Source organism: Oncorhynchus tshawytscha, linkage group LG05 (genome assembly GCF_018296145.1).
Source record: "Oncorhynchus tshawytscha isolate Ot180627B linkage group LG05, Otsh_v2.0, whole genome shotgun sequence".
Taxonomy (NCBI): domain Eukaryota; kingdom Metazoa; phylum Chordata; class Actinopteri; order Salmoniformes; family Salmonidae; genus Oncorhynchus; species Oncorhynchus tshawytscha.
This window is the reverse complement of record NC_056433.1, coordinates 34,262,146-34,286,913: the sequence shown is the minus strand read 5'-3', so window position 1 is coordinate 34,286,913 and position 24,768 is coordinate 34,262,146. Positions and strand designations below refer to the sequence as shown.

Here is a 24,768-nt window from a genome sequence, read left to right as displayed (position 1 = left end):
TTGCATTTCTATCACGCAAATCTGTAACGCTTCAGTGATACAGATTGAACAGCACTCTTGGAGAGCATATGGGAGGAAATACTACTTTTACCAGACACCAATGTCAGACAATGGATAGAAGATCATGCCCATTAGAGTAAGTAGTATGTCATTAGGGACATTCCAATGCCAAACTGTGACTTTCTGTCTTGATTTCCTTCAAACACATTCACAGAACCAAGCACTAGGTTTAGAACAGGGTTCTCCAACTCTGGTCCTGGAAATCTACTGGGTGTGCAAAAAAGTAGTTGCAAAGTTGCTAAAAATGGCTAAAGTTATCTGTGATGAGATTTGAACATGCAACCGTTGGATTGCTAGATGTTTGAGTTACCTTCCCTGTGTTGCTAGACATTTGAGTTGCCCACCCTCCCTCTCCACTTTCGTTTTTGCCTTAAGTAAACTTCCGTCTTAAGCAGCCATACTGAACATAACATATTATACTAATTTGAGTGTCCCCGGATTTTTGTTTACTATGTTACGTCTAGTCTATGAGACCAGCCTGGACATACAGCAGATAAAAAGCAAAAAGTTTATTCACCAAAGCAAGGAAATGGATTTGTATTGAATACATTAAAATAGACACATAGAATAAAAGACAAATGTATGGTTACAATACATAACAATATTGACCAGCACAAAAAAGTTAACATAAGTTCTTGAAATATTGGAGTAATCAGTACAGTACTGAATATCATGACTACATTTAAATGCATTGCTGTACGAACATTAAACCGAGTTCATATTGTCATACCAAGAGCCATAAATATAGTATCTTTCATGCATGTTTGTATTGATATTACTCTGTTTTCAACAAATGACTTAACAATGTGCCAATTCCAGAGAGCCATTCTTCCCAAATGACTTTCATTTGCAGTGGTCAACAACCTTGCGTACATTCAGAGGAATGTAAGAGCAATTCTAAACCCATGTCTCCATGTACAAAAACAGCTGTAAAATGTACAACGTGTAGGCTACATTTGACAAGTCAAGGAGTCGAGAAGACTTGTCATGAAAAACACAGAAATGTTGATAATAAAAAAAGTGTCCTTTCAATCCCCAAAATGTATTTTTTATTGGCATACTGTACCCCAAATTTTACCACGAGGCCTTCAAATTCAGATAAACATCTTAACAAATTCAGATAAACCTATATTTTTTTAAATAAAAAATCCAACTAGAATATACTTTACAATGCTATGTTTTGTTCCTGTGTTTTTGGGAGCTCTTTTGTGCTGTGTCCATCTCGAGGTTAAAAACTTCTGGTCAAAAACAAGAGGAGGCAGTGTTCCGGAAACAGTTTGGTCTGCATATGAAATGTCAGTAGTTCAAAATGTCTGCACCTGTGCCTCCTGTTAGATCAATGCTCACAAGCCCGTTCACTCCATTTCAGACCCTATCCCAGAACTTCAATGACCTTCTCTAATTCATACTGGGACTAGGGTAAGGTGCTCCCTCTTGTCTCAGTCTTAGAGCAGTTCATACTGGATAGTGAATCTATTCCCTGGCTTGGACAGTTTGGGGAGCCAGTGTCTGACTTCACCTAAAGCATTCTCTCCAACCAATAGTGTTACCAGTCTTACAGTATATTTTTGCTTGTCTTCCTCCTAGGGTTTCATAAGAGTCCCTAGACTGTAGCAGTAGGTGGGCTTCTGTATAAGTCCATATACTGCTGCAGCAGGCGACTGACTGTATGTCCTTACTGCTCTGGTAGACTGTGCTGACTATGAGCGTATGGACAGCCAGTGTCTGAGCCCGTCCAGGAAGTGTCGTACTTGGACCACGTAAAAGTCCACGTTGTGAGAGAAGTCGGTGCAGATACTACTGTAGGTGTCCACTAGGGTGCAGTACAGAGCAGTCCCGCCCAGACTGATCACCACGGTTACTAAGCACAACAACAGCAGGATCAAACAAGAGTCTCCACCCACCTCCTCTGTACAGATAAAAAACAAACACTTATTAATATGTTACAACTATCTTATTGTGTCTTTATTGAAGACACAGTATAATAACTTATGTATAGAGTGTATGCGTGTGTGTGTGTGTGTGTGTGAGAGAGAGACAGAGAGAGAGGTGGTTAATCAGGCTGATCCATACCTGGTTCCATGCCATCCTCTGGCTCGCTGAAGCGCACCTTGCGTTTGGAGTTCTGTTTGGCTGCATCGGGACCCTCTGGGGGCAGGCCATCTAATGACGCCCTCCTCCTTTTCAGAATGGACACCAGGCCATCTGGTGAGGAGCTCTGCAGGGGAACAGAGTGATGTGGATAAGTGAGAATTAGAAACAGTGTGCAGTGAATAGCTTAAACATTTCTGTCTCTATACAGTACACTACTTTTGACCAGAGCCTTGTGTAATTAAAAACAAAAAAATATGTTTTAAGTCAGAAGTAAGAAGTAAGCATTGTTCTGAAGCCCAAAAAATAAAGGAAATTCACATGAGCACCACAATACCTACTCCATCCATGCTCTACCAAGGTTTTCCAGCACACAGCTTTGACCTACTACAGTAGCTATGTTGGTCTATTGTGCTTCAAACAATGTGTATGCAGGTTGCTTAGGATTCAAAACTTCTAAAATAGCGGAGGAGCTGGGTGTTCCAGTGGAACCAGAAGATAAACAAGTGCATAGTGGGGCTCGGCGCTCTGTCAACCAGCTGGCATACACATTTCAGGGAACATTAAGCAGTGTGTCCTTGGGATGTACCATAGGGGTGGAGCACATCTGAAGGATGAGGGTTGGTCTCTCCAGTCTCCACTGTACTCTTCTCCGTAGTAGCAAGACTGTGTTCTGCCTTACAAACAGGACAACGGAGTGGATTCCATGCAGCGACCCAAAAAAACGACTCCGAAAAAGAGGGAAACGAGGCGGTCTTCTGGTCAGACTCCGGAGACGGGCACACCGTGCACCACTCCCTAGCATTCTTCTTGCCAATGTCCAGTCTCTTGACAACAAGGTTGATGAAATCCGAGCAAGGGTAGCATTCCAGAGGGACATCAGAGACTGTAACGTTCTATGCTTCACGGAAACATGGCTCACTGGAACGACGCTATCCGAGGTGGTGCAGCCAACGGGTTTCTCCACGCATCGCGCCGACAGAGACAAACATCTTTCTGGTAAGAAGAGGGGCGGGGGCGTATGCCTTATGACTAACGTGACATGGTGTGATGAAAGAAACATACAGGAACTCAAATCCTTCTGTTCACCTGATTTAGAATTCCTCACAATCAAATGTAGACCGCATTATCTACCAAGAGAATTCTCTTCGATTATAATCACAGCCGTATATATCCCCCAAGCAGACACATCGATGGCTCTGAACAAACTTTATTTAACTCTCTGCAAACTGGAAACGATTTATCCGGAGGCTGCATTCATTGTAGCTGGGGATTTTAACAAGGCTAATCTGAAAACAAGACTCCCTAAATTTTATCAGCATATCGATTGCGCAACCAGGGGTGGAAAGACCTTGGATCATTGTTACTCTAACTTCCGCGACGCATATAAGGCCCTGCCCCGCCCCCTTTCGGAAAAGCTGACCACGACTCCATTTTGTTGATCCCTGCCTACAGACAGAAACTAAAACAAGAGGCTCCCACGCTGAGGTCTGTCCAACGCTGGTCTGACCAAGCTGACTCCACACTCCAAGACTGCTTCCATCACGTGGACTGGGAGATGTTTCGTATTGCGTCAGACAACAACATTGACGAATACGCTGATTCGGTGTGCGAGTTCATTAGAACGTGCGTTGAAGATGTCGTTCCCATAGCAACGATTAAAACATTCCCTAACCAGAAACCGTGGATTGATGGCAGCATTCGTGTGAAACTGAAAGCGCGAACCACTGCTTTTAATCAGGGCAAGGTGTCTGGTGACATGACTGAATACAAACAGTGCAGCTATTCCCTCCGCAAGGCTATTAAACAAGCTAAGCGTCAGTACAGAGACAAAGTAGAATCTCAATTCAACGGCTCAGACACAAGAGGCATGTGGCAGGGTCTACAGTCAATCACGGACTACAGGAAGAAATCCAGCCCAGTCACAGACCAGGATGTCTTGCTCCCAGGCAGACTAAATAACTTTGTTGCCCGCTTTGAGGACAATACAGTGCCACTGACACGGCCTGCAATGAAAACATGCGGTCTCTCCTTCACTGCAGCCGAGGTGAGTAAGACATTTAAACGTGTTAACCCTCGCAAGGCTGCAGGCCCAGACGGCATCCCAGCCGCGCCCTCAGAGCATGCGCAGACCAGCTGGCCGGTGTGTTTACGGACATATTCAATCAATCCCTATACCAGTCTGCTGTTCCCACATGCTTCAAGAGGGCCACCATTGTTCCTGTTCCAAGAAAGCTAAGTAACTGAGCTAAACGACTACCGCCCGTAGCACTCACATCCGTCATCATGAAGTGCTTTGAGAGACTAGTCAAGGACCATATCACCTCCACCCTACCTGACACCCTAGACCCACTCCAATTTGCTTACCGCCCAAATAGGTCCACAGACGATGCAATCTCAACCACACTGCACACTGCCCTAACCCATCTGGACAAGAGGAATACCTATGTGAGAATGCTGTTCATCGACTACAGCTCGGCATTCAACACCATAGTACCCTCCAAGCTCGTCATCAAGCTCGAGACCCTGGGTCTCGACCCCGCCCTGTGCAACTGGGTACTGGACTTCCTGACGGGCCGCCCCAGGTGGTGAGGGTAGGCAACAACATCTCCTCCCCGCTGATCCTCAACACTGGGGCCCCACAAGGGTGCGTTCTGAGCCCTCTCCTGTACTCCCTGTTCACCCACGACTGCGTGGCCATGCACGCCTCCAACTCAATCATCAAGTTTGGGGACGACACAACAGTGGTAGGCTTGATTACCAACAACGACGAGACGGCCTACAGGGAGGAGGTGAGGGCCCTCGGAGTGTGGTGTCAGGAAAATAACCTCACACTCAACGTCAACAAAACTAAGGAGATGATTGTGGACTTCAGGAAACAGCAGAGGGAACACCCCCATATCCACATCGATGGAACAGTAGTGGAGAGGGTAGCAAGTTTTAAGTTCCTCGGCATACACATCACAGACAAACTGAATTGGTCCACTCACACAGACAGCATCGTGAAGAAGGCGCAGCAGCGCCTCTTCAACCTCAGGAGGCTGAAGAAATTCGGCTTGTCACCAAAAGCACTCACAAACTTCTACAGATGCACAATCGAGAGCATCCTGGCGGGCTGTATCACCGCCTGGTACGGCAACTGCTCCGCCCTCAACCGTAAGGCTCTCCAGAGGGTAGTGAGGTCTGCACAACGCATCACTGGGGGCAAACTACCTGCCCTCCAGGACACCTACACCACCCGATGTTACAGGAAGGCCATAAAGATCATCAAGGACATCAACCACCCGAGCCACTGCCTGTTCACCCCGCTATCATCCAGAAGGCGAGGTCAGTACAGGTGCATCAAAGCTGGGACCGAGAGACTGAAAAACAGCTTCTATCTCAAGGCCATCAGACTGTTAAACAGCCACCACTAACATTGAGTGGCTACTGCCAACACACTGACACTGACTCAACTCCAGCCACTTTAATAATGGGAATTGATGGGAAATGTAAATATATCACTAGCCACTTTAAACAATGCTACCCTATATAATGTTACTTACCCTACATTATTCATCTCATATGCATACGTATATACTGTACTCTATATCATCGACTGCATCCTCTACTGTAATCTTGCCTATGCTACTCATCTCTGTACCATCACTCATTCACTATATCTTGCCTATGCTGCTATGTACATATTCTTTATCCTTATGTACACTGTGTATAAGACAGTAGTTTTGGAATTGTTAGTTAGATTACTTGTTGGTTATTACTGCATTGTCGGAACTAGAAGCACAAGCATTTCGCTACACTCGCATTAACATCTGCTAACCATGTGTATGTGACAAATAAAATTTGATTTGAAGACGGAGAAGGGTGCAATTGCGGCCCACAATTCGGGTTGCATGTGGGCATTCCTGCATCTGCAGGAACCTCTTTTTATACCTTTATTGGTACATTTTTAAGCTAGGACTCTGGTACACAGGTGGGACCGCTCCAGTACAGTATGTGGCGGTAATGCATCATAACGTTGGATGCCATCTGCCGATAAACCCCACAGAAGAAGAGGCGGGGGCACCAGTAGGGTTGTCGCCCGGAAAGCGCGGAGGGAGGCGCGCCCTTCTCAAATCGAAGCAGTAAATCGCCATTTTTGTTTCATTTTGTTAACAAGGCAGCATGGTGCATCGTCCAGAAACAGCAGCAGGATGTTGTATCTATACCTTATGTCATGCCTTATTGGAATGGATTTATTGATAATATCTGTTGGAAAAAAGTTTGGATGTTGCCACACACATACCTACTTGTTAACAAAATTAAGGAAGTTTATTCATAAATATTATCCTGCCAACCACTATATGAAGAAGTTTAAGGAAAACATCAACTCAAATTGCTCCTTTTGTAATGACCACCCAGAAACAGTTGTGCATCTTTTTTGGCATTGTATGCATGTAAGAAAACTGTGGCAAGACATCAGTAGGTTTATAATTGAACACATTTATGAAGATTTGACACTATTGTGGAGAGATGTACTGTTTGGATTCTTTACATACAATAGAAATAAGCGGAATCATTTTTATGTAATTAATTTCATTATTCTTTTGGTCAAATTTCATATACACAAATGTAAATTTACAAACAGAAAACCACATTTTCGTACCCTACAAAAAGAAATTGAACTGTATTTTAAGACGGTTAAATGCTCTACTAACAAAAAAGCTGTTAGAATTGTAAGTATATGCATGTCCCTTAAGGTCCTTGTGTAATTGTAATGTGATATTGTACCCCCTAGCCCCGCCCCTTGCCCCGCCCCTAGCTCGATTGTCCATTGTTTGTAATCTATGTATGCTTGTGTTCCCTCATGTGCTTTATGTATTGATTTGTTATTAATAAAAAATAAAATTAATAAAAAAATATATTTTTTAAAAGCATCGTCCAGAAACATACAACATCTCTTTTCCATAAAAATAAATGTTTGAAATTCTAACTAGTTTTCATTGGGAAGGCAGATAAAAGCATTTTTAACAAAAGCAATCCCTTTTGCCTGGGAAAACACAGAATCCTAGTAATTACTACACATGCTTTAAATAGGTCACTTTTGTTTTTGAGCCAATTTCGCAGTTTGCTTTGAACATGGCACTTGGCTCACGTCCAGCAGGCAGCCTGGTTCCAAATCGAATGCAATCAACTTTCAGCCAATGCAAAACACGCCTACATTGGCACCCAGCCGGGATTAATCAAACCCCCAGAGGGTGGTAGTTACTAGGATTGTGTTCTCAAGCGAAAGGGATTGCTTTTGATAATAATGCTTTATCTGCCTTCCCAATGAAAATGAGTTAGAACATTTAAACATTTATTTTTATGGAAAATATTTGGATTTTGTTGCTGTGGTAACCCTTCAGATTCCATGGTGTTGACATTAACGCTTATGCTACGAACCCTGTCATGAACACATTATCTCGACACTATTTAAATAGACAGTCTGGTGATGAAAGGAAGCTTTTGTTGTTGTTCATTCACTCAGTAATGATTGAACACTTATTTTGCTTGTTTAAAAGAATTGTCTAAAAGAGTTGATGTGTGCAAATTCGGATATAATGACAAGAAGAAAATTGTATTGACAGAGGGAGTGTACTGAATCAATGCATAAGGTAAGGGCTGTAAACGTTACATAGCTAAGCAAGACAGAATGACTATAGCGTATTGAGTAACGTTAGCTAACGTCAATGTTAAATGAGCAATGCCCATTGCATGTATTATCCATTAGCAGCGTGGCAGTTTCCCAAAGTTTGGTGTTGACTATGAACTTTACTTAGCTAGCTAGCTGTGCATTGTTTGTAGAAGAATGTGGGATAGCTACAGTGCATTCGGGAAGTATTCAGACCCCTTGACGACTATCCACATTTTGTTACATTACAGCCTTACTCTAAAATTGATTAAATACACTTTTTTCCACATCAGTCTACACACTATACCCCATAACGACAAAGCGAAAACATGTTTTTCCAATGTCTAAAAAAATCATTTAAAAAAGACCTTATTTACATAAGTATTCAGACCCTTTGCTATGAGACTCGAAATTGAGCTCGGGTGCATCCTGTTTCCATGATGATTTGGAAAGGCAAACACCTGTCTATATATGGTCCCACAGTTGACAATGCATGTCAGAGCAAAAACCAAGCAATGGGGTCAAAGTGTCAAGGCCATTCCTCAGTAAAAGGCACAAGACAGCCCGCTTGGAGTTTGCCAAAGGGCACCGAAAGGACTCTCAGACCATGAGAAACAAGATTCTCTGGTCTGATGAAACCAAGATTGAACTCTTTGGCCTGAATGCCAAGCGTCACATCTGGAGGAAACCTGGCACCATCCCTAATGTGAAGCATGGTGGTGGCAGCATCATGCTGTGGGGATGTTTTTTCAGCAGCAGGGACTGGGAGACTAGACAGGATTGAGGCAAAGATGAACGGAGCAAAGTACAGAGAGATCCTTGATGAAAACCTGCTCCAGAGCACTCAGGACCACAGACTGGGGCGAAGGTTTACGTTCCAACAGTACAACAACCCTAAGCACACAGCCAAGACAACGCAGGAGTGGCTTCGGGACAAGTCTCTGAATGTCCTCGAGTGGCCCAGCCAGAGCACGGACTTCAACCCGATCTAACATCTCTGGAGAGACCTGAAAATAGCTGTACAGCGACACTCCCCATCCAACCTGACAGAGAAGAATGGGAGAGAATAATGGAGAGAAACTCCCCAAATACAGGTATGCCAAGCTTGTAGTGTCATTCCCAATAAGACAGAATTCCCAATAAGTCTGAATACTTATGCAAATGTCATATATCCAGTATTTAAAAATATATATATTTGCAAATATTTCCAAAAAACTGTTTTTGCTTTATCATTATGGGTTATTGTGTGTAGATCCATTTTAGAATAAGGCTGTGATTTCAAGGGGACTGAATACTTTCCGAATGCACTGTTTATTGTCAATACTGTGTCGCTGACAATATACATTGAATGCATGATCCATCCATAGAGCTAATATTACAGTTACAGCCTTGTTGGCTTGTAGCTAGCTAACGTTACTGGCAAACTTTAGTTGGCTAGCTAACTGGTAATTATGCAGTCAGTGATGTTCGCCATCTTATTCGTGCTTATTTCACACAAGTGTCAAAGGCCAACAGTTTACACAGATGACTTCAGCCATGTGATAAACCTTCCAAAGCAAAATATAGATTCCTTTGCTTGTAGCTTGCCTCTCATCCAACTGGTGACATTGTGTCATATTGGCTTAGATATGACGGTAGGGAGATTTGAATTTAACATTGAGCTTCAACCAGTGCATATACTATTGTGGGGGCCATCGCCCCCCAAATAATGCACCGTATAGGCAATAGGGAGCTATTTTAGACACCCTTAGAATGTATCTAGAGGTGAAACAAGTGCATGTTTGCACAACAAACTGCAATGATGTACAGCTCAGCGGAGTCTTACACTATTGCACTGAAATTAGGTCATTGATAACACTGGCAGTGTCATCCACGTCTATAATATATAGGTGGGTCAATATGCGGAGATCAATAACAACACAGGATCTATTGTCAACCCAAGAGTGCTAGTATATCATATTAGGTTGTCTCTAGTGTCTAGTCTGACTTGTGTGGTTTCAGCAGTCACTACTAGATAAAACTGGGTTCAAATACTAGCCGGGCATGCTCAAGAAGGAGCATAATTGCTCAACAAAGCCCTCCTAAACGTCATTGTCTGAACCATGTCTGACCTATTTTTCAGGATTTGTATGTGAACTACTTGTTCCAAATCTGTTGTGGCTCTTTAGTGACATCATAGCCTCTGTGTCCTGTCCTCAAACCTTCCACCCATGGCCACATCCCCGTAGTGTGGCTCAGCACATGGAATTAAGTATCGAGCTCACAGGCAATTCACTAGTTACAGACCCAGCTCCTTTGCCAATACATTTCTGTGCTCCCTTGAGCCTGTCCAAGGCTCTCATTCCAAAATGTGTGTCCTCTACCAAAACAAGACAGAGGGAGAGACGGCGATAGAGAGATCTAGACACAGAAGACGAGATAAAGAAACAGAGAGAGAGAGAAAGATAAAAAGAGACAAAAAAGACAGAAAAGAGAGAGAGAGAAACATGAGACAGTCACAGTGTATTCTCACCTCCTCCACATGAGAGAGTTTGACCAGGTCTTTGGCTGAGGCTTGGGGAACCCCCGCTGGCCACTCCACCACCTGTACCTCCTCTTCTGGACTCTCCTCAAACACCTCTTCATCCACCTCCTGCCCTTCCGCCTCCATCTCGTCCACTCCTCCCTCCTCCACTACTCCTCCCTCCTCCTCCTCAGCCATGGCAGAGTCAGCTCCTGTTGACGTGGTCTGCTCAAAATCCTCCTCACCCTGTCTTACAGGGTTGCTGCCTCTGACTGCAGAGACAGGAGAAGTGTTGCTTACAATACTAGGCCTACTACTAATCACCTGGCTTCAGCATATAGAGCCCATAAGCACTTATTATAGATACTGACACAGTCACACACACACTTATAGCTGAGGTAGTATGGGAGCATCATCTGGTATCAGATTCCATATTATGAGCCCTTATAGATTAGAACCCGATCTACACTCTGGGGCTTTCCAGTGAACAAAGAGGATGATATCATCTCCCTCCTATACACATCTCTAGGCTAAGTGGCCATTCTATAATATTGATTTAGGGATTCATCTGATGGTGGGGTTTTTTGTTTACCTTTTCCATGGTGGGATGGTGATTCTCTCTCATTCCTCTCACATTGCTCCTTGGTGTTGTGGTTGTCTTTCAACACGGTGTCTGCCATGCTCTAGAAAAAAAACCCAGCTTTGTCATAAATGTCGCTCATGTCACAAACACACTAATCTTCTCTTAAAGTATGGACTAAGAAACGTCATCAAAAGGAGGGTGTGAAGTGCATTTTCTTACCTTTCCCGCACTAAGCATTGGCCTATTACGGAGAGACCGAGAGAAAGACAGACCGCGAGAGGGAGAGGAAGAGAGAGCGATAGCGATAAATAGAGAGAGAGAGAGAGAGAGAGAGAAGAGGTCTGACTGGGTAAGCTGATGTTTAGAAGCCACTTGATTTAATTAATGTAAAGCTAGAATGACCGGAGGCCACTACAGTGACTGAGCATCTGGTATCCAGCTGAATCAATCTCCATCAAACCGCCACAAGCTACTAACATACCAAGAGGCATGGGTGGGGTTCTGTGACTTGCATGAAAACATATCTGAGTCTATAGCTTAGTAGAGTAAGTAAAGAGAAATATTTGAAAATCAAAGAAGTGTTATTTAATTAAGGGGTGGTTCATGTCTAGACAAGAACCACTAGCGTGCGATGGTATGTTCAAAGTTCAAACAGGGTGTAATCTGACATATCAACCAAATGACTAGCTAATAAACCGTTCATTATAAAGCATTCATGAATGAAAATATGCATTTAAATGAAGACAGTGTTTACTGATCCCCCTCTGGAGCGGTAATATTGTAGGTGGTGACAGAATGTGACAAACTAAACTATCTAGACATGCTTTGCTTTCCCTTCTACTGCAGTAAGCAGTACTGCTACAAGTTATTGTCTAAGTCAATGTTTTGTGCATGTCGTTATAGTATAAAATTGTGCTAGATCAGCACCCATGTTATGGTCCACCAGTATCTATCTCACCTCTGGTGCGTCCTGCAGATCTGGCTCAGTATTTCTATGTGTTCCTGTCCAATGCTGTTGGTTTCACCTGGTGAGGTGCTCTCCGCTGCTCTGTTACACTTTCTACACTGGCTCTCTGGAAGCACACAGAACACACACACACACACACAGAGTGGAATTCAAAGAATAACAGAGTTATATTTTGTCAGTCGTGTTCAGGTGAGTCTACGGTAGTGACAGAGCAGTTGTGTAGAGAAGAGTGCAGTACCCCAGTCTTCCTGCAGGGCAGTGAGGTTAGACAGGAGGCGCTCATGATATAGCCTCTCCAGCTGCAGGAACTGCACTGCCCACTGATCTTATAACCATCAGCAGTTAAGGAAAGAGAACACTACAAGAGCCCATAACACCTATCCCTGAAGCTGTCAACTCTGGGATTCAAAAGACAGGATCATACTAACAAACGTCAGACAAATATATACAGCATCTGATGTTGAGCTGGTGCTTGTGTGCGAAAACCAAGAATTCAGAAAATGTATGACGCTATAAATAAATCTTGGAATTTTAAAGCTATTCCAGAGTATGTTCTCCTGCAGTTGACTGTGTGTGTGTGTGTGTGAATTATTACTTTCTTAGGCAAAACCTCTCGTGTAAGAGATTCTTATCTCAATGGGAATGAATTGGATTACTACCAGTAGAACATATTTCCCTCATCAACAACCCCCATCTTCCACACCCAGTATTTACCAAAATCAAGGGAAATCCTGCAGGGAAATCAACCAATGAACCAACAGAACAAGCCAAGTAGTAACAAAATTTTAACCTGCCTATAGAAACTAAAAAACAAAAAGTTAATATTCCATTCTGCCCAGCACACATGGAAACACTGACCCCACCACTGCAGAAATATCATGTCCCTTTCCTTTTTCAAATGAAACAAGATTGTCATCCTAAATCAGTCATCAAAGTCCCTGAAGCGTCAAAATAAAAAAAAACACTGCTATTTAACTGCTGTTCAGATCTGACAGAGTGGAAATAAATATTGGCAATAAGTAATGGCAAGGATACATTCCTCTTCCAGGGAGTAGGCCTCCGCTATCTGTTAAGAAAGAGAAAAAAAATCATTACACACTGACCTTCTTATTCTGTCACTTAGCTCACTTGCTCAGAATCAGACTTCAGTACAGTATGTCAGGTCCTCTATTTAACCGACCTGAAAATAAATCAACTTGAAAGATTCATTTACAGTAATCAATGTAATTGAACTAGAAAGGTTTTATCCTAAAGAAAACTATTATTTTACTGTTGGCTATTGCATGGAAGGAAAATGTTTACCCCCGTGACAATTCAGTTTAGAACTAAGTGAAACCAATAAAGCCTTCTACATCCTTCAGCTGTTCAACTGAACTGTCAGACTAGATATCCTCCTGCTTGGTAATGAACTGATCTTAACAGCTATTAACGGCTACCGAAAACTAAAACAGTGCGACTTCCAACACATCTTGTATCTAAGCCAAGTCACTCGATGAACTTGAATATGGCTCAAGTTTTAACCTCAAGGATGAAACAATGCCATTAGATAACCTTAGACCACTTTCATGTTGCTCTGAAAGACTATATGAAGTCACTGTAGAGAAGGGATGGGCAACTTTGATTGGGGTCGGGTCCCCCAAAAAACAGGGCTGCAGTGGCTTGCGGGTCTGCGTACCCACCATACCCATCCACACATGCAGTCAAAGCTGGCCCTAGCATTTTGGGGGCCCTAGCTTACATTTTGTTGCGGGCAAAACATTTTAGCGCCCCCCTTGACAGCGGTGAGAAAAGAAGTCAGTAACACTTTTTTCCCCTGCAACTCCACACATTTTGCCATGGGGTGTAGAGAAAAGGTTGTACTTTCAAAGCTAGTTTGCTTCAATTCTACAAATTTGCCATGGGCCGGAGTGAAGAAGATCTTACCATTTTATAACAAATTTCATGCAATTCTACTCATTTTGCCATGGAGCATAGAGAAAATGTTTGTTTTTAAAGTACATTTCCTGCAATTCTACACATTTTGCCATAGGGTGGAGAGAAAATGCTTGCTGCTTTTTAAAATATTATATCTGAGTGAGAGTGACTAACAAAATCAATAGGGGCCCCTCGGTCGGTTTAGATAGATTGGTAAGTTATTCTAGCAAGCTAAAACATTTTAGCTGACATGGGCTCCTTGAGTGACTCAGTGAATGACATAACAAGTGAAAAACTCCTGATACACGACCAAATTTCTAAATTGCACCTTGCGTATTCTACTATTCTAACTCTCAACAGTAAGTAGATACCGCGACTAAGTTCCCATTTGGGGGGGGGAATTGATTTGCGGGCCTACGAAAGGGGGTTTGAGTTATGTAAGGTAGGTTTTAAAGTGCTGAGATAATGTAAATGTAATAGTGATGGTATTGCATTAATTAAATAGTTTCACAAGCAGATATTCTCGGTTTTAAATCCAAGAGAGCGAGAGCACAGATACTGTATATCAAAGCCTAAGATCACATTATACAGACAGACATACCAGGAGAAACATTTGACCTTGGACAATGACCTTTAAGGCATAAAGTCTTAATGCAAGAACATATACGTGGTCCCTTGTGGCTCAGTTGGTGAAGCATGGTGCTTGCAAGGCCAGGGTTTGGGGTTAGATTTCCACGGGGGACCACTTTTAAAAAGTATGAAAATGTATGCACTCACTGCTGTAAGTCACTCTGGATAAGAGTGTCTGCTAAATGCCTAAAATATAAATGTAAAATGTTATAGCCTAGATTAGTGAATTACCCTGAGCTTTTCATGTTTATGCACTGTTAGGGGCCTGTTAGTTGTTTATCACCCCCTAGTGACAGATTAAGTGCAGCAGTATAATAATTGACCTGTTTGTGTCATGTGACAGGAAGCAGTTTCAGAAGGGAAGCAACGTGTATGATGTGAAAGCCTGACAGAGTAGTTACAATCCTTCAACATCCTTTGTATTAGCTTTGTAAGGCGCAATGCCTGTAAGTACATTGTTTATTAACACAAGATAAAATGTTTATCACAAGTAATGTTCATGTTTCTGTAAAAGGTTAAGAATTGAGTTAGCTACTTTGCATTAGCTTCAGTACTATTTCTCGAAAGGGACACCTAGCTTAGCAATATCAAGCATACAGTTTCATTCTAGTAACTTTTATATTTGACTTATTCCTTATTTTGCACATTTAGTGCAGTTGTTGTGTAAAATATGTACTTTTGGGTTTGTTGCAGTTTCACACTGATTAAAGTAAACTTCCAAAACGGCACCCTGCTTCTCACGGAGTTATTTGAATGAGTGTTTAGCTAACTGGATAGCAGGATAAGGGCTACTGTACATTTAGGAAGTCCAGTACGTTCACACATGACTGTGTATTGTTAATTTTGAACTTCACTCCCCTATTCGTGTATAGAATAAATGAATGAATTAGTAAATTATTTAATGAAATAGTTCTATCCTTCCAGACTACTATGACAAAAGATGGGACTCAGATGTAATGTGGCGAATAACGAGCTGTTTTACCTCAGATTCACTTCTACCATGACGCACAACAGAACTCAAAACAACTGTGTCAGACAACTCTTCCTGTCCCTTTCTCAACTCTCTGTAGACTCCACACAGTGTAGAGCGAACACAAACCAAAGAGGCAGACTGAATCTCTTCAAATGTCAATGCCTGTTTACCAGGATTTTATGTTTTTTGTTGTTGTTGTACAGCTCTAATTCTCCATGTATGGGCATCTATTTTGTCCACATAACTGAAATGTAATCTCGTGGCGTACTTCTTGGCCAGTTATTCTTTCAATGCTCCACTGATTGTACCAGTTTGATCACAGAGCAACCCTTTCTTCTGTATCAGTGTATCAGACTCGTCCCAAAGGGCAACCAATTCCCTGCCCATTTAGAGCACTACTGTTGACCAGGGCCCAAAAGTAGTGCAATATGTAGGGAATAGGGTGCCATTTGGGACGCAACCTCAGTGTATCAGTGAGGCCTGTCTTTTTCTCGGGGAGTGTAAATCATAGCTGGCTCTTTGTTCCATGATGACCAGAACGGGCAAAGATAAAACAACTGCAAGGCTATTACAGTACATTGAGGGCCAAAGCAAGTGTTCTTCCTGAATAGAATTGTAACAAGTGTATAGAGTACAGTACATGATCATTGTAATCACGGTTACATCTTAAAGCTGGATTTATTCTCCCTACAAATAAAAAGAAGACAAGGGAAAAGCAAGATGTTTCAGTGGCAAAACACATGTGACAGATGAGGATGAGATTTACTGTGCAAAACACAGTACAACCCACAGAGGAAAAGAACACAGGGGATTTGTGCTGGTGATGGTGAAAACACACACCTGGTGTAGAGTCTGTGGCAGCAGTGTGTGGTCACTGTGTTCTCCCAAAGACTGTAGTGAGGCTAGCAGGTCACGGCTGGGGCCTGGGGGGGCACTTCCTGAAAACACACAATGTCAAGTGTAATAGACAGTTGATGAATAGGCATGTTTGATGAGACATTTTAAGGTTACTCTTAAAGGTTTTGTCATGGCAGCCATAGAGAGTGCTTGTCTTTTGAAACAGCTTGGGGTAGGTGACATGCAAATCTACACAGTAAATATGTATAATGTACACTAGTGATACACGGGTTGACTCGTAACCCGCAGTCCCGGCGGGTTTAGGGTCATTAAATAGTGTGTAGAGGGAGGGTGGGTGGCCTGCAGGTTGAATAAAGAGAAAAAATAACTTTAAAAATCCATAAATGTATCATTATTGTGCAATTTATATCTATAGACTACACTGAGGGTTTTCTTTAATTATTTTAGGCTATCTGGTATAAGTGTAAAAGCCTCAACTTTAGGGCTTAACTGTAGCATCCGCGCCAAATAGTTTACACAACCAATCACCAAATAACATCAATCCACCGAGGCAAAAAAGGACAGTGTCGAAGTTTTATTTAACAAGACAAAAGCTGCGAAATGATAGTTGAAAAGAAAGAGAACGAAGGGCCATAAAAGCAATGTTTGGAAAATATTTGGTTGAAGTGGTAAAAGAGAATGATAGCAGTGCCCGCTGTGTTGTGTGTGTTGATTGCGAGACGCTTTACAAACTCGCCAGTCACAGAACGGGACATCAAATAGGCATGTCAAGGAAACTAGCCAACTGTTTAGATGGGTTAAATGGAAACTGATATCTGGACACTGGCTGTAGGTCTATAACCTCTCATATAGCCTTCCTAATAAATCCTGCAGAATTAAGCATTTTTGCAGTAAAAGTATACACCAAATGTTGGCAAATTCTGGATTTAGGAACAGGAGTGGCGAAATATGATTTATTTACTTCTGCATCTTCAGCGAATGCAATGCCAAGTTAGATACCATATAGAGGTTCTGTCGTCATTATAAAAGCTGATAATATTTCAAGCACTTCGAAGCCGAAGTGAAATATTTTCAGAACTGAAATTTGATCAGAAACACGTTGGGTCGTTTTCATAGCTTTCGTTTTCCTTACAACAAGGTCAAACTGATGTCTTTTGGACAGAAAATCTATCCCATTAGTTTTTTTTTTTCGTTCTTGTATTTTCTCCCCAGTCCCTAAAAGTTGAGCAAGAGTATATTTTGTATTTTAGGGCAACATATAATGACAAACGAAAAGCTACATGTATCTAATTATAGACAAGTTGACTAACAAATAGCCAACCAAAATGTCGGAAATTATAATCAGAAACGTATCTAAATCAGGCAACAAAAAAATCATGCACCCCCTTGTCAAAAAATAATTATGCTGTCTTTGACTGTAGCCTAACGCATTTTCTATATTTTCGGGTTAGGTGCATACCTCCTATTTTCAATTTATCACATATAGTCCGGCGGTTGAAAAAGGGTTATTAGCAATTGCGGGCAGGTGCGCGAGAAAAAAAACAGCTGACCCGGGCACCGCAAATGTACACTTAAACTACTGTATGGGATCTGTACTGTGTGATGAGTTCTGTAGGCACCTGAGGCAGTCTCCGTGTTGTTTGCCACCTCTCTCTGAGTCTTCTCAGTGTCTGGGTCTCTGGGGGGGCTGGTGCTCTTGTTGCCCATCCTCTCCCTCACAATGTTGTTCTCCACCAACTCACTGGTTCCCAAGAGGTGGGTAGGGCCCACAGGAGGGAGGTGGCTGGCTGCCACTTACTAGGACTGGATTCTGTCTAGAAACATGGATTTGGTTTAGGCTACTCTATGGGTCACAGAAAACTCAAAAAATCTTTAGGTTAGCGTCCAGGTTGTTGTAGTTGGAAGAGTGTAAGTAGAAGGTTGTGTCATCAGTGTAGATATACAGTCTATTATTCCACCTCAATCTCCTTGTTTTTATGGTCTCCCTGTGTTCTGGCCTCCTTGTTTGGAGTTGTTTGGGGCTCTCACTAGGTCCTTGAAATCCCTCTGGCAGGTCACCACAAAGCTTTTTCCTCTCCTCTTCAGTACCCTGTTGGATTTAAACAGATTTGATAGTGTTAGCATCAGCGTGTCATTCTCAGCTTTGAGTTAGTGAGGAAACTGAATGTGCAGAAGAGTGGGAGTGAAATGCTAGTTATTTTTGCTGAGTTAATCTTTTCAGAGAGAACTCTTTGTGTTACAACCAGGACTTGCCTTCAGGCACAGAGAAGCTGTTACATCAGCCAGGCTGATTTTGAGAAACTTAAAATAACATATTTGTCTATTAGAAACCATAATGGCCATGTTACATCATCAACACATGGGGCTGCACCCAGCGAGAGAGAGAGAGAGAGAGATGTACAATGCATTCGGAAAGTATTCAGACCACTTCCCCTTTTCCTCATTTTGTTACATTACAGCCTTATTCTTAAATTGTTTTGTTTTTTAATCCTCATCAATCTACACACAATGATTTAAGCGAAAACAGGTTTTTGATTTTCTTTTTGCAAAAATCTGAAATAGCTTTTTGAGAAGTATTCAGCCGCTTTGCTATGAGACTCAAAATTGAGCTCAGGTGCATGCTGTTTTCATAGATAATCCTTGAGATGTTTCTACAACTTGATTAGAGTCCACCTCTGGTCAATTTGGAAAGGTCCAACAGTGCATGTCAGAGCAAAAACCAAGCCATGAGGTTGAAGGAATTGTCTATAGAGCCCCGAGACAGGATTGTGTCGAGGCACAGATCTGGGGAAGGGTACCAAATAATGTCTGCAGCATTGAAGGTCCCCAAGAACACAGTGGCCTTCCTAGAGTTGGCCGCCCGGCCAAACTGAGCAATCGGGAAAGAAGGGCCTTGGTCAGGGAGTTGACCAAGAACCCAGTAGTCACTCTGACAGAGCTTCAGAGATCCTCTGTGGAGATGGGAGAACATTCCAGAAGGATAACCATCTCTGCGGCACTCCACCAATCAGTCCTTTATGGTAGAGTGCCCAGACAGAAGCCACTCCTCTGTAAAAGGCACATGACAGCACGCTTGGAGTTTTCTTAAAGGTACCTAAAGGACTCTCAGACCATAAGAAACAAGATTCTTTAGTCTGATGAAGCCAAGATTAAACTCTTTGGCCTGAATGCCAAGCGTTACGTCTGGAGGAAACCTGGCACCATCCCTTCGGTGAAGCATGGTGGTGGCAGCATCATATGCTGTGGGGATGTTTTTCAGTGGCAGGGACTGGGAGACTAGTCAGTATCAAGGGAAAGATGAACGACGCAAAAGTACAGCGAGATCCTTGATCAAAACCTGCTACAGAGCACTCAGGACCTCAGACTGGGGCGAAGGTTCACCTTCCAACAGGACAACGACCCTAAGTACACAGCCAAGACAACGCAGGAATGGCTATGAATGTCCTTGAGTGGCCCAGCCAGAGCCCGGACTTGAACCCAAATCTAACATCTCTGGAGAGACCTGAAAATAGCTGTGCAGTGACGCTCCCCATCCAACCTGACAGAGCTTAAGAGGATTTGCAGAGAAGAATGGGAGAAACTCCCCAAATACTGCTGTGCCAAGCTTGTAGCGTCATACCCAAGAAAACGCGAGGCTGTAATCGCTGCCAAAGGTGCTTCAATAAAGTACTGAGTAAAGGGTCTGAATACTTATGTAAATATTTAAATAGTATGTAAATATTTAAATATTATGTAAATATGTTTTACAGAAAAACCTGTTTTTGCTTTGTCATGATGGTGTATTGTGTGTAGATTGTTGAGGGGGGGAAAAAAAACAATTTAATACATTTTAGAGTAAGGCTGTAACGTAACAAAATGTGGAAAAAGTCAAGGGATCTGAATATTTTCCGAATGCACTGTATATATGCCAAATTCCATAGTAATTTATGGGCAATTCCACAGTAAGAGAATGAGGCCAGAAGCCATTGATTGCAAAGTTAAACAAATCATACAACTCTATGCACAAGGACTACTTTTAACAATTTCCACAGAACATTTGACAAAAACACATTTGCCCAAAGAACAGTGCAGTAAAGTTTGGTATCAGAATGATGGTCAAATCTCCCTCCCTTTTTTATGTGACCACATTTTCCAAAAACTCTTATAGATCTACTCTGAATTATGATTCAAAGACATCTGCAGAAAGAATGGGGTGTCAGCTATGATTTGACTCCTAGAGTTTGACAAAAATCTATTTTGGTTATTTAACAAAAGTAATCGAAGTGGATTAACACCCAGTAGAATGATGGTAACATAATGACATCATGGGTCCCTATTCTGTACTATACAGAAATGCATAATTATGTCACTCTGTTCATGGTGATGTATAGGTAAACAAAAGGTAGAAAAATGTAATATCCTCCTTTGCATGTTTGGGTATTATTCTAAACACTGGTTATTATTCTAATATACCTAGCCTACACTTAAGCATAAATGAATGACCAGAGAGTATGGATGGAATGCACAGAGTGGGGGTTCGGAACATGTCAAGAGGTGCCATGTTCACAGTCATGTGGATGTGGGGGGGTTTAGAACATAGAACTAGAAAAAGGAGTGTGACTCATATGCATCGTGTCTAATGTGTAGTACACCACTCTTACATAGATTGAAGGTGACAAAATTCACAGATTTTGAATAACCATCCATGTTAGCATCCTCCAACCAGTAACCGATAAACTATAGTTATACACTGGTAGCAGAATTAACCTGAAAAAAAACATACCCCCAGGACACTTCAAAGGGTGTCTGTCTGTCTTTTGGGTTTTGAAGTCCCTCAGTCGAGCACCTGGTTCCATTTTTGTTCAAACTGGGCTGAAGCAAGTTCAGGTAAAATTTCTTACCAGAATAATTAACCTTTTTAGTATAGAGTAGTATGTTTGGTTTTATACGCACACTTTGATCTCTTTCGTATGGCCATGTGTATTTTTATTTGATAAACGTTTACATCTCATTGCATTTACTTATGTTGCGAACCAATAGGGAAGAATTTATGCTGCAGCTGATGCTCCCTACTGTGCCTATCCAGTCAGTGGCACTCAAGTGAGTCCAAGCCAAAACAAACATTTCATGTTGATTCAATTCATTGGAATACTGTAGCACATTATCAACGCAGTTTACACAGTAATAAACCGGCTACATGCGCTACAATGTTGCAATTCACAGTATACATTTTCTTACGCAAATTTGAAGAGCAACTATTTCATCCTTTTCTATTGAATAAACGAAGCGAAATCAAGAAGCCATTCGTGCGATATTTAAGCTATAGCTATATACGCAAAAATTCTGTCATTATAATCATATTCGAAGACGGTAACCGTAAGTAAAAACGGCGGTACCCATCATCACGCGGATGTAACCATACTCACACATGCAAGATACTGTCCCGATGTAAGCAAAGAAAGGTTCGTGGTTGACAATCAGCTGAACGGTCATCCAGCTCAATCCATATCCCTTTTATTCTGAACACGATGTTCTAAAATGCACTTGATATACAACCTTGAGTGTCACCATCTCTGCGGATCCATGGTTGTTTATGATCTAATCCGGGCATTTTCTGCCTTCGTCCAAAACTCATTGCGAAATATATCATTTTATGGTACAACAGAGGCAAGGGGGCCATCTTCTGGCAGCTGGTTGATGTCTCAACTTCCACACAGAGGTGGCCTGTAATTTACAGGGCTGGCACGTCAGTGTTTACATTTGGTTAAAATTGTTTCTCGATTTCGTTTAATAGCATCCCACTGGGCACAGACGTCAGTTTAACGTCTAGTTTTAATTTATAATTGGTATATTTGTTAACTAGCGTGTATTCAACGTGAAATCAACAAAAACATGTCACCATGTCATTGGATTTAGGTAAAAAGTTGGGTGAAAAAAATACAAAATTCCCTTACTTTGATTACTTTTTCAAATCCAATCAGTTTTCCACATTGATTCAAAGTCATCACATTGACTACTGTTTTTGCCCAGTGAGATATGTCACTCTGGTTGTTGGAGCTATTTGTTGTATGAGGAATATAGGCTGCATCAAGGTGTATTTGTTCCTGTCGATGAATGTTCCATTCTCACAGGCACCTGAGCCTGTTTGGGGATGTGATTTCAATCACAATCCACTTCCCGCAATGGAATATTTTTGTTGAAATACCCTGTACAGTAGGTGGCAGCAATACACCAATAGTTGTAGTCTGCCATAAAAACCTTAAATAAGAAGAAGGAGAAGAAGGTGCATTTGTGAGTAGCCTAAATCTGTCTTTGATGATAGCCAGTGCCTACCCAACCTCTGACCGCACTTCACTGGCTGGTAAATGTGGTTTATTGCCCATGCCCAGTAGTTACACAATGTGGAACAGTAGACTATTGGGTAAAAGGTATCTCCTTTGAAACAGATGTTTTCAAATATCTATTGGAGAGCTTTGGTATCATTCTCATGGAAAGCTTATTCAATAGCTGACACTTGATGTTGCACTAGTGTGGCAGTAAGGTACTGTATCTGAGTCCGTGTTCTTCTCAGTGGCATGTAGCATGTACAGTGCCTTGCGAAAGTATTCGGCCCCCTTGAACTTTGCGACCTTTTGCCACATTTCAGGCTTCAAACATAAAGATATAAAACTGTATTTTTTTGTGAAGAATCAACAACAAGTGGGACACAATCATGAAGTGGAACGACATTTATTGGATATTTCACACTTTTTTAACAAATCAAAAACTGAAAAATTGGGCGTGCAAAATTATTCAGCCCCCTTAAGTTAATACTTTGTAGCGCCACCTTTTGCTGCGATTACAGCTGTAAGTCGCTTGGGGTATGTCTCTATCAGTTTTGCACATCGAGAGACTGAAATTTTTTCCCATTCCTCCTTGCAAAACAGCTCGAGCTCAGTGAGGTTGGATGGAGAGCATTTGTGAACAGCAGTTTTCAGTTCTTTCCACAGATTCTCGATTGGATTCAGGTCTGGACTTTGACTTGGCCATTCTAACACCTGGATATGTTTATTTTTGAACCATTCCATTGTAGATTTTGCTTTATGTTTTGGATCATTGTCTTGTTGGAAGACAAATCTCCGTCCCAGTCTCAGGTCTTTTGCAGACTCCATCAGGTTTTCTTCCAGAATGGTCCTGTATTTGGCTCCATCCATCTTCCCATCAATTTTAACCATCTTCCCCGTCCCTGCTGAAGAAAATCAGGCCCAAACCATGATGCTGCCACCACCATGTTTGACAGTAGGGATGGTGTGTTCAGGGTGATGAGCTGTGTTTGCTTTTACGCCAAACATAACGTTTTGCATTGTTGCCAAAAAGTTCAATTTTGGTTTCATCTGACCAGAGCACCTTCTTCCACGTGTTTGGTGTGTCTCCCAGGTGGCTTGTGGCAAACTTTAAACAACACTTTTTATGGATATCTTTAAGAAATGGCTTTCTTCTTGCCACTCTTCCATAAAGGCCAGATTTGTGCAATATACGACTGATTGTTGTACTATGGACAGAGTCTCCCACCTCAGCTGTAGATCTCTGCAGTTCATCCAGAGTGATCATGGGCCTCTTGGCTGCATCTCTGATCAGTCTTCTCCTTGTATGAGCTGAAAGTTTAGAGGGACGGCCAGGTCTTGATAGATTTTCAGTGGTCTGATATTCCTTCCATTTCAATATTATCGCTTGCACAGTGCTCCTTGGGATGTTTAAAGCTTGGGAAATCTTTTTGTATCCAAATCCGGCTTTAAACTTCTTCACAACAGTATCTCGGACCTGCCTGGTGTGTTCCTTGTTCTTCATGATGCTCTCTGCGCTTTTAACGGACCTCTGAGACTATCACGGTGCAGGTGCATTTATACGGAGACTTGATTACACACAGGTGGATTGTATTTATCATCATTAGTCATTTAGGTCAACATTGGATCATTCAGAGATCCTCACTGAACTTCTGGAGAGAGTTTGCTGCACTGAAAGTAAAGGGGCTGAATAATTTTGCACGCCCAATTTTTAAGTTTTTGATTTGTTAAAAAAGTTTGAAATATCCAATAAATGTCATTCCACTTCTCCAAGGTGGCATAGCAGTTCAGACGTCTTTTGTCCTCGTCTTGTCGTGTCCTGTGTATATATATATATATTTACAACTTTTTTCACATACATTTTATTTTTATTTTCCATCAACTCATCTTCAAAACACTCTCCTGCAACCCGCCTCACCAATTTATATTTATAAAAAAGTATTATTTACCTCAAATCTGTAATCCTCCAAGAAGCTAGCCAGAAACTCCAAGAAGCTAGCCTGAAACTAGCCAGAAGCTAATCCAGAAGCTAATCAGAAGCTAGTTCAGAAGCTAGTTAGCTTCTTTACTGGCAAATCGTTAGTATTCAGCTAACCACGGTTTGTGGTCATCAGCTATCCTTTAGCTCGAAAATCTATCGCCAGTTCTGTACGGCGCAGCGCGGCTCGGAACGGAACATACCGGACCAATTTTTCTCTCCATGTCCCTGGATTTCGACTGCTCTCTGGACATTC

General features: G+C 42.0%; 1 protein-coding gene across 2 annotated transcripts; it reads right to left on the bottom strand.

The window, feature by feature from the left end:
- Positions 1–554: 554 nt before the first annotated feature.
- On the bottom strand, positions 555–21,884 carry LOC112250538 (consortin). Of its 2 annotated transcripts, none has more exons than XM_024420777.2 (12): positions 21,638–21,884; positions 18,191–18,321; positions 17,852–18,046; positions 16,215–16,312; positions 12,893–12,923; positions 12,096–12,182; positions 11,849–11,963; positions 11,110–11,131; positions 10,900–10,990; positions 10,317–10,579; positions 2,134–2,278; positions 555–1,969 (listed from the first exon to the last, which is right to left on the bottom strand). In XM_024420777.2, the coding sequence occupies exons 3-12, from the start codon at positions 17,937–17,939 to the stop codon at positions 1,761–1,763; spliced, it is 1,149 nt and encodes a 382-aa protein (XP_024276545.1). In that variant the 5' UTR covers positions 17,940–18,046; positions 18,191–18,321; positions 21,638–21,884; the 3' UTR covers positions 555–1,760. The 2 variants fall into 2 exon arrangements, with proteins under 2 accessions (XP_024276545.1, XP_024276546.1); XM_024420778.2 differs by having other exon boundaries at positions 17,852–18,042.
- Positions 21,885–24,768: the final 2,884 nt, after the last annotated feature.